The 12,476-nt window shown below is 39.4% G+C and overlaps 1 protein-coding gene across 1 annotated transcript; it reads right to left on the bottom strand.

Moving 5' to 3' along the window:
- sla1a (Src like adaptor 1a) lies at positions 1-4,596 on the bottom strand. Its single transcript, XM_071500822.1, has 8 exons — positions 4,438-4,596; positions 3,821-3,917; positions 3,320-3,419; positions 3,027-3,113; positions 2,588-2,691; positions 1,552-1,683; positions 1,002-1,131; positions 1-642 (listed from the first exon to the last, which is right to left on the bottom strand). The coding sequence occupies exons 2-8, from the start codon at positions 3,891-3,893 to the stop codon at positions 441-443; spliced, it is 828 nt and encodes a 275-aa protein (XP_071356923.1). The 5' UTR covers positions 3,894-3,917; positions 4,438-4,596; the 3' UTR covers positions 1-440.
- Between the last annotated feature and the right edge of the window lie 7,880 nt (positions 4,597-12,476).

Genomic DNA, 12,476 nt, shown 5'->3' with positions numbered 1-12,476 from the left:
TGGTGTCACAATTCAATTATTTAACATTTATTAACAACACAGGAAATGGCCTGAAAGCCACTAATACTTATATGCACATTCGTATTTCCAAACAATACCCATAGCATTCAAGTCTTCTTCTTACTATCATAATGACAGACAGGCTGTTTGTTCTTTCCGGCTCGTGTGCAGAATACACATATCACAGTTCAATTGCACCGTCGTCCAGTTCAGCTCTGTACAGTTTTTTCTGTAAGTGGTCATGCAGTTTGCGTTATTGTTAAAGTACTTCAAAGTGCTCACATTAGAAACTGAAACACCGATGTTTGGGATGCCTAACGTGAACATCAGTTCAGCTCAGCTCTCTGCTGACGTTTGAAATGTGGTGGATTTCAGAGAGGGGTGCCCTCCACTGCCGTCCACTTGAAGGTATTCCAGTATTTTGAACTCCACTGCCGTCTCTAATAGTCATCCTCATAGTCAGTGTTTGCTAGGATGTGTTCAGGGAGAGCATAAACAGATTTACTTTTCTTCTTCCTGCTCTTTGCTCTTGTTTGTGCAGGGTTTTGATCCCCAGAAAAGGACAGGTAAGCAGCAATGCTGTTTCTGACACCGTAGCTCACCACGTTTTCACTGCAGCTCTCTGTGCTGACCAGCTGTCTCCTGTAATGAGAGGAAATCAAGAAAGTAGAAATAAGTGAAATCATAGTGTCTTAGCATTACACGTTTCTTCTTCACCTGTGAAAAAAGGATGCAATTGATGCCCAAATTTCTCTATTAAGTCCAAAATCAGTTTAAATGACTAGGTGACTATAACCTGCTTGAATATCTACATCAAATTAAAAAAAAAACAATCATTAGTTGTAGCCCTTATCAATATTTCTCAACTGCTCTCTACCATTTTGAGATTCAAGGCCAGCATCAGGTGACACCAAATAAGCTACCATCTGCCAGTATCACCATGCACGGTCATGCTGACATGATACAATCTGGTAAATACCATCACCAAGCCTCTGTTGTACCTGTCTACTTTCTTCCAGTCAAAGTTCCGTCGCATGACCACAGGTGGAGCCTCAGGACTCACGTCTGGTTGCGGGGTGGTGCCCGACAGGCAGGGAGTGGTTAACACACAACATAGACCATCTGCAGAGTCTGAAAAGGCAAAGGCAGGGGAAGCATAATACCACTCTCATTATGCATTAACCACTCTCACACTATTGCTCAAGCATACATACAAATCCAAACTCGTGAGGGGGATGGGCTAAGAATCCTTATACAACAAGAACTGAACTGCACTGTTAAATGTAATGGTAACTTTTTTTTTCACTTTGTATGCACCAGTGGTCATTATCAAGCACGCATATTTTATCTCATTTCCTGTTTTGTTCCAAAAATTATTTGTCTCAGTGTAACTGATGTGAAACAGTTCTATATTAAGAACATGATGCATTATTTTCGGTGCTTTAGTATTTGTGATTGCATGAGTCTGTTTGTGTGCTTGCGTTTGGCTCATGTTGTAGAATTTATTTGTTTCTGTTTAATTATGTATCTAAGTGTGGGGCATCCACCCACCAGAGTAGTGGTTGATCATATCCTCAAGGCACTGGAAAGTTAGGCGGGGGGAGATGTAGTACCAGCTGTTGTCCAGTCTGAAGATACGATAGTGCTTTATGATCATGTGCTTCACTGAGAGTGAATACACACCTGAGGATAAGACAAAAACATACACTTAATAATACAAGCTTTCAGTTATAGCACCAAGCACTTTATGGTATGAGGTCACTGTAATCCCAAAAAACATCATGCTGCAAATCCTGGGACAAAGCAAAAGCAAAAGAAATTTGAAGGTCAGTCCTGTACTGTAATGTCCACACGCTTAGTCAACACATATCCTATTTTTTTATAAATAAATAAAGGTTTCAGGTCAGAAATAATCTCACAAAATTTGTCAGGACAGAATCAACTTAAGAACAGCCTTTATACATGACTTAAAAGAAATAGTGTGACATTGTAGACAAAACACTTATTCACTTTCGATGAGCGGACTGATACCACTCTTACATCTGTCTGTTAAATATAAAGCTTCACCTACCAGCCGTTTAGTTTAGCTTAGGAGATGGGGAAACAGCTAGAATGGCTCAACAAAAAATTCGCTCGAACCAACACATTTTATCTTATTTGTTTAATCTGTACAAAAACTTCATTTTAAAAATGAAAATTCGTAGTTTGCATGAGGGGTTATGTGTCAGACTACGTCTTGGCTAGGAGCAGTAACTCCAGGAGGTCACTATGCCCGGCCAAGAAATAGTTAGATTCAGCAAACAAAATGTAGCGAGAGTGATATCATTTTCCTTATCTTACAAAAGTGGGTATTTGTTTGTTCTAGTTCTTATCTCTTCTTGAACAAAAACCTTTTCCTGTGATCTCAACCTTTTACTCTCTCACTCTTGACTTAACACCATCCTGATTTAATCTTGGCACATGCTTACATGTCGACAAGCATTTAATTTCCTCTGCAGAAACTCTACATTCTAACCATTACTTAAAACCAAAGTCTATCCCAAATTAAAAGAGTTTGTTGCTGACTCTGCTGAGTCAGTGTTCTCACCTCTCTCTCGGGTGCTCTCTCGCACCAGAAAGGAGCCCACTCTGTTCCCAGGTAGAAGCAGCAGCTCTTCGGCCTTCTGCCTCTCCACCCCCTCAAACAGCCAACTGACAGAACAAAAACAGTCTTACAACTGTCTTACAACTGTACTCATATTAAATACTTGCAGCATTTTCATTTTGAGCTGTAAATTTTCCCATTAAAATGAAAGGCATACCCCTGAAATGAACTCCAACTGTAACTTACAACACTTGACTAACATCATGTGTTACTAATATCTCCCTTTGCCTCCTTAACACCAAGGGAGGTCTTAGATAGGGTGATGGAAAAAGATGCATTCTGTACTTTTTTAAAAATTATAATTTTTTTTCGTTGTTGTTATCAATTTAAAGCAAGTTCAAACAGACCAACCAGGCCAACACAAGAGAATAGTTTTACTTACCCATGGTACACTTTTGCCACATGACTGTTGGGTATGTAGTTCTCCTTCCCTGTTTGGACAGAGCGGACTCTCCACCAATAAGCCTCCCTGATCACCATCAAGAGGCAAAGAGGAATCAACAACTGACCTTTTATGAGCACTTCTTCATACTGCAATCTTAGGGCATCAAATGACCCTTTCTTTCTGTTAGACTTTATTTCCTCATACTTATTTTTGATCTTCTCTCTATCAAATGTGTGCCTGGATCGTAAAACTGGATTGTTTTTAATCGAGAATGCAAAACATGATCATACTGTGCGATGACTCTGAGCTTCTCCCCCATTCTGTAGATGGGCTCGCTGATTTCAGGAGACGGGTAGTCCTGCAGCACCACCACCATGTCTTCTTCAGAACCTGCCAAGAACAAGATTTACAGCATTTACAAACAGCCAAATGCCGACACACAGACATCATGTTGGAAATGTCCAAAAATGTCGAACCACAGACCTCTGCCAGGAAAATCATTGTCTATTAATTTTGTTTGAGTGTTTGTTTTAAATTCTTTGTGAGTGTAGCTTACTATATCATGACAGTTTAACATAGCTGTGCATATTGCAACATGCACATAAATAGTTTCTGGCAACCAAGACATCAGCGAATTCAAAATGGTATCAGTGGAAAATTTCACACATTTTAACTGAACAAAGTGCATAACAGATGTTACTGACAGCACTGGTGAAATCTTTTACTCTGCTCTCTTAAAATGCTTAAATTACAGAACAACTAACATCATAAAAGTTTCATGGAGATCTTACTCTTTTCAGGGCAGTCAGGGTTTTCAGTCTTGTCCTTGTCTCTGGCACTCACACCTCCCATCATATTCCCCATCCTCCAGATAGACCAGACTCCGGCCTGAAGTCAAGGCAAAAAGAGAAATAGATGTAAATGTGCTCCCCAAGATCTCTAAATGTTCTATGTCTTTATTTTTTTATAGCAGTAAACTTCTCTCTGCTGCTGCACCACGAAGTTTGTAACTTCCTATATTTCTGACCATTGAACTATCTCAACTAACAAGACACATTGCAAAATGGGAAAGCTGAGGGTAGATGCTATCAGACTCGATTTTCCATTGCTGCACTCGCTCTGTGTACTCACAGCTAACAGTGATTAATGATATTGAATTCATATATAGCATAATCCTGCTCCCAAACTACAAAGCTCAATTCATTTAATAAAATTTCCATTCTGATAAAGCAAAAGTACATACTTGTGCGAATGCATTTCAACAGATCCTGCCTATGTGACGTATATTAGTTAGTTACATCACACTGTGTTCACTTCAGCAGAATGAAGAAATAACAGTTCCCTCTGAAGAGAAGCTTCAAGCAGGCCAAAGTAGACGCAGTGGCTGTAGTAAAATGTAGGTACCTACCTGTAGGATTTGTAGTTTGCTTGCTGTGATGGCATCAAGAGTGGTGATGGCCCAAACAGGGCATGGTGGCAGTGGCGGAGTCTGGTACTAGAGCAGTACCATGTTCACAACAGTGTACAGGAATGACCCGTCACAGAGTGTGGCGACAGCTCTGCATCTGACTGCAAACTCACTTCCTGTACTGAAATGAGGAAGAGGGCCAGCGAAAATGTTGCTGAGACACGCACACTCACACATACATTTAGAGTAACTGAAAGCACTATTGTAAGCTATTGGTTTTATAACATTCCTGATTCCTCTGGATGTTTTTACATTGTAGATAACATGTCAGAATATTTTGTCTTTGTTCCTGTAAAGATCATCATAATTTTATGGCTGTTACTGTCCAATAAGCTGTGAAAGACTATGGCTAATAGTAAATTAGAGCTGAAATAACTAGTCAGTTAATCAATTGACAGGAAATGTATTAACTATTTTGATCATCAATTAATCATTTGAATAATTTATCAAGCAGGTATACCAAATATTACTTGTGAATCAGCATTTTCCCCAAAACTATTCCTATCACTGAGAAACAAAAAAAATTAAAAATCAGCTGAGTACACTAATATGAAAATAATCATTATTTGCAGCCCCACAATGCGTGAAATAATACAGATGTCAGCACAGTATTCAGACTCACTGGTCGACTGAGAACTCTCCTCTCTGGCATCTAAGCCATTTGTAGTAAAACCGAAATTTATTTTGCTTAATGGCCATCAGAAAGGAAGGGAAGATAAAATGCTCAAATAATTCTGCAAAGGTGGAGCTGTCACAATGTGTATAACATGTACCCTAAAGTTATTTTTAGTCAGACAGCCTGTTTGGCCCAACAGAAGTCAGCATTAACCAGCTTTCACACCCAGAGGTTTTTACTGTATGTGACAAGCTGTTGCTGTGGTTGTCTGCACATATACACATCTCAGGTCTAGAGGTCAATAGACAAGAAAGCAGAAAAAGAAGAAAACTGACTTGTTCAAAGATCTGTGTGATTAATTGCCGCTTATTTCAAACGAACTGTACAAATAACTACTGATTAACTTAAAATGGAGCTATACCTTTCTTTTAGCAAAAAGGACAAGACAGCAGAGTTTGAAAGGCAGTAAAATAAAAAAATGTCAAATCTCTCATTAGTCTATTTGTCTAAACAGGGTAAACTGCAAATGCATCAGTGTTATCTTTAACCATTGTGCTTATCTGGCACCTGAAAGTATCCCAGAATGACACTGCTCAAGTCTCAGATTAGGGAACTTAAAACCATCCACTTTCAGATCTCTCAAGAGATAGTAAATTCCCATATATACAGCCTCTATGAAGTTTATATGTTTATGTGTGTCTGTTGTCTGCCTCACAAATGAAAAATGATGGTATCCTCTGAGGTTTCTCCCCAACTGTTGCTGATTAAATAAAAATTCATGAGGCAGTTTTCATTGGGGGCTGCACGTCTGATGCAGAACCTCCGTGAAATTTTTCTTTCCATATTTTTCCCCTGTTACTTCTTAGATAACACACACAAACACACACACACACACACACACACACACACACACACACGCGTACCTTTTCACTTTCTGTCTTATTCCTCCCTGCCTCGTGATTCGTTATATGTCATTAATATACATATTTCTTGTCTCAGCTGTATTTTTTTCATTTGAATCACAGTATTTTTAAAGACATTTTTTTTCTGAAAAATGTCCTTTTATTTTGAAAAAAACCACCCTCTGAAAACCTGGTTCTGTGACAGCTTAGTGGAGCCGGCCTCCTGCTGCTGATATTTCAGAACCAAGATGTCAATCAAAATGTTAGACTTAACAATCTGTTCACCATTCATCAAGCTCAAACATTATATAAGGATAGACTGAGTATATCTGAAGCCTCAGACCCCTGGTTACATAACAATATTCCTTTGTGCCACTCTTTATTATTCTCAAGACAACTTAGCTCATGTATTTTCCATATAAAAACTTGGATTAGTCCTCTCCAGACCCTTAGGCCTCTTTCCCCTGCCACCTTTCCCTCTCTGAATGCACAACTGTGATGCAATAAAAACAAAAGTATCATTGTTGAAGTAAACTTATCTTAAACTTCACTGTGGATTTTAAAAAGCAGAAGTAAAGAGATGACAAATATGTCCGTGCCACTATGGAGTTTTTAAAATCTTGGTAGATATTAATTGTAGTCAGAAAACACTGAGCTGGCAGCTCGTTTTGTTGGCTTCCTGGTGTGTGTGTGTGTGTGTGTGTGTGAGAGAGAGAGAGAGAGAGAGAGAGAGAGAGAGAGAGAGAGAGAAAGAGAGGAGAAGGAGAGTCATTGCAGAGATAAATATTCCTTAGAGGAAGTACACAGGAACACATCACATTGTGTCTAAACTGAACTGCAGATAAACTGTATTTTGGGCTGAACTGAGCAGTTTCTCTGCCGGGCGTAGAGAAAAGCACCTACTGTGGCTTGGTGGGTGGTGACTTGTGTCAGATGCCAGGACTTGAACTGTTGTGGCTGCAAGGAAGGAAGGAAGTCTTCATTGGTTTTAGATGAAAATAAATACAAGGCCAGCATGTAGTTTTTGTGGCGTTAAGACCTCACAGTTTTTTCTTCATTGTAGAATTTGGAGCATTTCCTCTGGCCAGTTTTAGTTTGGCATACAAAGCTTTTTATGTGATCAGCTATTTCTTAAAGGGTTGTTTCAGCCAAATTACAAGAGAAAAATTTCCCCACAAACTCGAGTGCTGTACTCTTAAAATAATGAAGTGCATCACCAGTGTGCTATGTCACAAAGTAAATTATAATTGCAGTTGGTGGATGTAAAAAATGCATTTACAACACAACACACTAATATACAATAGAAACCATGGAGAGTATAGGAAAAAGATAAGCACATGACGTAACTTTAACAACTAGGCACTAAAGTTTTTCAAATACTGTATGTTGTACTTGAACATTTAAGGATATTAAACCGCCAGTGTCTTCACACTGGAACATTTTCTTCCTTGACTACACAGCGTCTTTATTTTCTGTTTTCCTATTCAGGTCCTGGCTCTTGTCACTAAAGAACCAGGACCATGTGAGTCTTTGAGTGAGTCACTAGCAGACATAACACAGGTGAAACTCAGCCAGTGAGGCCGTACACACTGACACTCCAGCTCAATGGACTCTTTGTTGGGTGAAGATGAGAAACTTATTCCCCAATTATATAGCCTTTGTCTGAAATTGGATTAGCCAGGTGTTTACATGGAAAATTACATGCATAACATCTAACCGGCTAGTGCACTTAGAGAAAAGAAATTCACAAAGGAGGAGTTGAAATATTATCCTTTTTATAGACGCATGTCTTAGGTGAATACAAAACGATTCCCGAAACAAATATCTTTATTCACAAAATGCTCAAAAAGCAGGTGTTTGCAGGTGTTCCACTGGTTGTAAGGCTCATATTTGGCTGTCACAGACTTTCCTCACGTAGGTAATTGTTAAAGAGCTCTGCATGATTGATGTCCCACTTCCCGTTTAATAATACAACATGTTGGGGAAACTGTAAGCTCCAACTTTGAAGATGGCCCGTGATTTGCAAGCACTCTGTCCTTGGCTGGCGTTGGCCACGGTTGCCAATGGGTGCTGTGTTGGAGTCAGCATGTGTTTGAACATTTCTAAGAGCAGTGACTTCTACGCCCTCTGTTTAAAATGACAAAATTACTGACTGTAAGGAATTTCCATCATAATTTATTTTTTCTAGAAGTCTAAATCAAGACGTCTTCATATGGCTGGAGGCTCTCTGGTAGAGGAGTGGAAGCAAGAGGTGAGTGTTGCTATAATGAATCTCTCCACAGTTCCTCTTTTCCTAAAAACAATACACATTCCACATGTTCAGACACCGGTAGTTAGTCCTTATGTGGTTGTTGTGTTCTCTCACTGTAATGAGCAGTATCTAAATACAGAAGCAAGGCTGACCCCACTGGACTGGAAACCACAGGACTGACAGTAACGGGGCGTGTGTTGGCAAATGTGCATGTGAATCTGTATCTGCCGCTTTTTCAGGCCACAGTTTTATCCACAGGCTTTATAGGTTTGAAACGCCAATACTTAAATAAAGAAACCTAAATCCTCGACCAGTTAGCCTGTAATCATTAATGTAACGTGGTTACTGTATGTGGCTCATTCAGGCATCTGGAGCATCTTATCCACCAAACCATCTGCACAAGTAATCAACCCTCCCTGCCTCTCACATCCATTAATGCATTCCTCCGAGCTTTCAAAAATATTCCTCTGAATAATCCTCTGATGAAGTTCGGCAGCAGTGTTATTTCTCTTTGCTTACTTAGTCATTTGAAATAGCAATAATAACATAGCATTTTGTCCCCAAGCACACTTCAGCGGAATCATTTTGGTGATTTTAATGGTAAGATAATTGGATGAAATTGCATTAAGAAATATGAGCCTGTATTTGCAAACCACTGCATCATTATCACAGAGCTTGTGAGGAGACAGAGCACAGTGCTGTCCTCTGTTTAGTCTTTTCTGGCAGCGATGCACAAGCAAAGTTCCTCAGTGAATCAACAACAACAGCTTTTAGACCTGAAAACCTTCCCAGACCTGAAACATTCACTCCAGTCAGCTACAATAAATGAGACCTTACTTAATGTCTTCGGAAAGTATTACTCATAAGAATTACATCACTGACATTACTGTGAACCGCGACCACCTTTAAAAAAAATAAAAAAGCGCAGAGCCTTGTGATGGCACTTAGTTGAGTGGAGGTTCTCTAGAGAACTGTGGCTGAGCCCTTCAACTAACATGAAGGAAAGCTGCAGTAATCAGTAACACACAAGTGATGCTACTCTTCATTCTCAATCATATACTGAATGATTTTCATAAGATCAACCCAGTTTGATACTATTTATGGTTGGCCTTTTTTCAGCAATAGCCATTTAATGTGTAAACAGTCTGTAATTAACTCACTATATAATAGTTTTCATTGTTTGTGGTTGAGTCCGCCATTCCTGCGCTGCAATTTAAATTGTCCCCACATGCACATGTGATTCACAGGAGATGCAGCATCATGCAGCCTTACTGTTTTTAATTTTATCTCATTGATATTAACCTCGCTGTACTCTCTATCAGAACTGTGTTCATCTAATGCTATAGTGAACCCAAGATTTCCTGCTCTTGCTTCACAATAAAAGCATTCAACTGGCAGGATGTGGTGTGGCTTTTACTGCGAAGCAGTCACAGCAAATGTAGCGCACTTAGCTATAAAGCTAGCAACGCTACTAATGTTAATAACTATTAAAACAGCATGAATTTGTTCAGCTGCACTGTAAATAGATACTCCAGTTGCTCTTCTGTTCTGACAAAGTAGCTGCTCAGAGAGTGTTTGATGTGGTATTAAACAGCAAACACAAGCCTTTGTGAAAATGACAGAAAAACATGTTTATGTTATGTTAATTTCCTAAAAGAGGGTTTGAAGGGCTCTCCCAGAAATTTAGTAGTGATGGCTGTCATTTAGTAGTGTGTGTCTAAGTTAGTAGTTGTGGAACTTTAAAACAGGTAAAAAACAGTCAGAACTGATACAGTAGAGGCTGAGATTGCCTCACTTTTGGTCTCGAACATGGCCCCAGCTCCAAAAACACAGCAGCACCTACATTTCCCACAATGCAACTCAATAACATCTTGTGTATGCCCTGTATGAATGATGACCTCTCAGCTCAAAGCACCACCTGAGAGCTCGCCTGGGTTATTTTCTCAGACTTTACAGAGCCACAGGAGACATTATACAACTGTTTTCACAGGCCGAGCACTACGCCTCATGACGAGTAAACTAACTTTGATGTTTAAAATCTGTGGCCTGCCAATTTAAAAGTCAGTAATGTTACCGAAGGTTATTCCAGGACAGATTTGACATTATGCATCCACTTGCACTAATTGTGCCATTAAACTAATACGTGTTCTTGCTGTGTAATCCCCAATGGCGTGCTCTGCGAAGAGGGAAAGTGTTCCTAATGTCAGGGCGTCATTCAAGCTCGGTAATCAGTGATTCTGTGAGGGCCACCTGTGTATTCTGGCAGCCCCGCCCTCCACCTCCACCTCCACACGCACGCTCACTCATGCACACATCAGGGATAATGCCAGCCTTCACATCCAGGGCAGGGTAACTATCGGTTACCTTGCCAGCCAGCCCCGCCAAGCCCATAATGAGAGTCTGCATCAGTGCACCCAGTCGCTCCCTTCAACGATCCAGATGGGAGTTTACCGTCTATCGCTGCGTCATCATCTATTACCTTGTCATTACAGGCCAGTGAGCTATTTTCATGATGCATGTTTTCACTGTGCACCTGTGAAAGTACATGCAAACCCCTGACAAATATACAGGCAAAGTGCTGTTTTTAAGACATGTGAAACCAGAAAATTCCCAGAGCCACATCCGATAAAGGCTTCAATGCTGTACTAAACTGTGGTGTAAGCATGTGTTTGCTCACTGGAAACATGTAATGATTGATGTATAACTGTGTAGAATGCAATAATTCACAGTTCTGAGATGATAGTGTCATGATCTTGACAGAAATTAAATTTCCTGGGGTGCAGTTTTTAAAAATGTGCCACTTATTTGTTTAGTTAAGTTAAATCTTAATACCTGACATCTAGTGATAGATAGATCTAGTGATTTTACTCATTCCGTTTAGTCGGATGTAAGGATATGAATAAACTCAAATACACTGTCTCAGTGATGGCGGGCCCTGACCAGCTGATGATACTTATGTACCTTCTCAGGAAAACTAAAGCCAAGCAACTGTTACATAACAACAGACACTAAACACACTTTTCCACTGGCTGGATTTTAAAACCATTCAGCTTCTACTGAAACTCCAGGCAGATCATTCACTTTATTACTTTTCTGAGAAACAATCCACGACAGAACTATGAAAATTAATTACCAACAATTCTGAAATTTATGGTCCATTTACCTCTTAACCGTGGCTGTCTAAGCTTTTCAGCTTACTAGAATATATCGTAAATATCCTGTCATGAATTCAGACTGTCTGTCAGGCTGAGAAAAGCTCCAAAATCACACAGAGTATTTGAAGTGAAACAAATTGAAATCCAGACTGTGATAATGGACTTGCATTTGCCAAGGTTGAAATGGCGTATGTGTGAAATAAATGTATATATTTTCAGAGCACACTAAAGCCTATGCAGGCGTAACTTAACACCTACAGCATAGTTCCTTTTTTTATTTAAAGTTAGACGTTATAACTTTGGAAAGAAGAAATAACACAATCCTCCTACACAAATGGATATATGAATTTATAAGAAGTAAACTGCACGCTTGTTCAATCCAATGCACTCAGGTGTTTTGCTGCTACAGCCTTACTTGGTCTGGGTATGAGCAGTAGCTTATGGTGGCTAATGTTAGCTAATCTTAGCAAACTTTTGGCAGACATTCTTATATAACTAACATTACTGACTTTGAACTCACTTTATGAGTCTTCTTTGCTTGTGCTATTGTTGTGTTTTAATAAAGTTACATGGGATAGCTTTAACTCTTAGTCTTTGAGTTGACCTCAAAAACAAATACTTATTGTTACACTATCTCCTGAAAATATATATTTTTCTCTCACAAAAACATTCATCCTTCCTTTGAAAACTCATAAGTGTTGTGGTTTTACAACTGATCTAACAAATGATAATATAAAGCAAAACAATATTCCATTTCTGTGTTTCTGTATTCTGTATTTCCTGCTGTTCATTCCACTACAGTGACCATCACTGGATATGTGTAACGTGATTCCTGTCATTTCCCTCGTTCCCGACATTCCTGACTGATGTTTTTAACTTTGGAATTCACCTTGTCATCTGTGTTCAAGTTATCGGGCCAGAACTGACCAGCACTCGCTCACTTTCTCTCATCAGAGTCCAGGAGATGTTTACACAGCCATTTCTGCTATCAAAAAGTGGTGGTGTTTTATTGTAGTTGTGACACACTTCAAATTTACCCCTGTCTTTTTCACTCA

Source organism: Trachinotus anak, unplaced genomic scaffold (genome assembly GCF_046630095.1).
Source record: "Trachinotus anak isolate AG129_WGS33_773 ecotype Australia unplaced genomic scaffold, CSIRO_AGI_Tana_v1 ptg000016l, whole genome shotgun sequence".
NCBI classification, from domain to species: Eukaryota; Metazoa; Chordata; class Actinopteri; order Carangiformes; family Carangidae; genus Trachinotus; species Trachinotus anak.
The sequence above is the reverse complement of the archived record's forward strand: the minus strand, read 5'-3'. Positions and strand labels throughout refer to the sequence as shown.

Excerpts from the sequence above, each read along its gene's own strand:
- sla1a (XM_071500822.1), bottom strand. The coding sequence starts at position 3,893 with ATGGGGAATATGATGGGAGGTGTGAGTGCCAGAGACAAGGACAAGACT. Across the intron at positions 3,420-3,820 it reads CCCTGACTGCCCTGAAAAGA|GTTCTGAAGAAGACATGGTG; the intron begins GTAAGATCTCCA and ends TGTTCTTGGCAG. Across the intron at positions 1,684-2,587 it reads AGAGAGCACCCGAGAGAGAG|GTGTGTATTCACTCTCAGTG; the intron begins GTGAGAACACTG and ends TCTTATCCTCAG.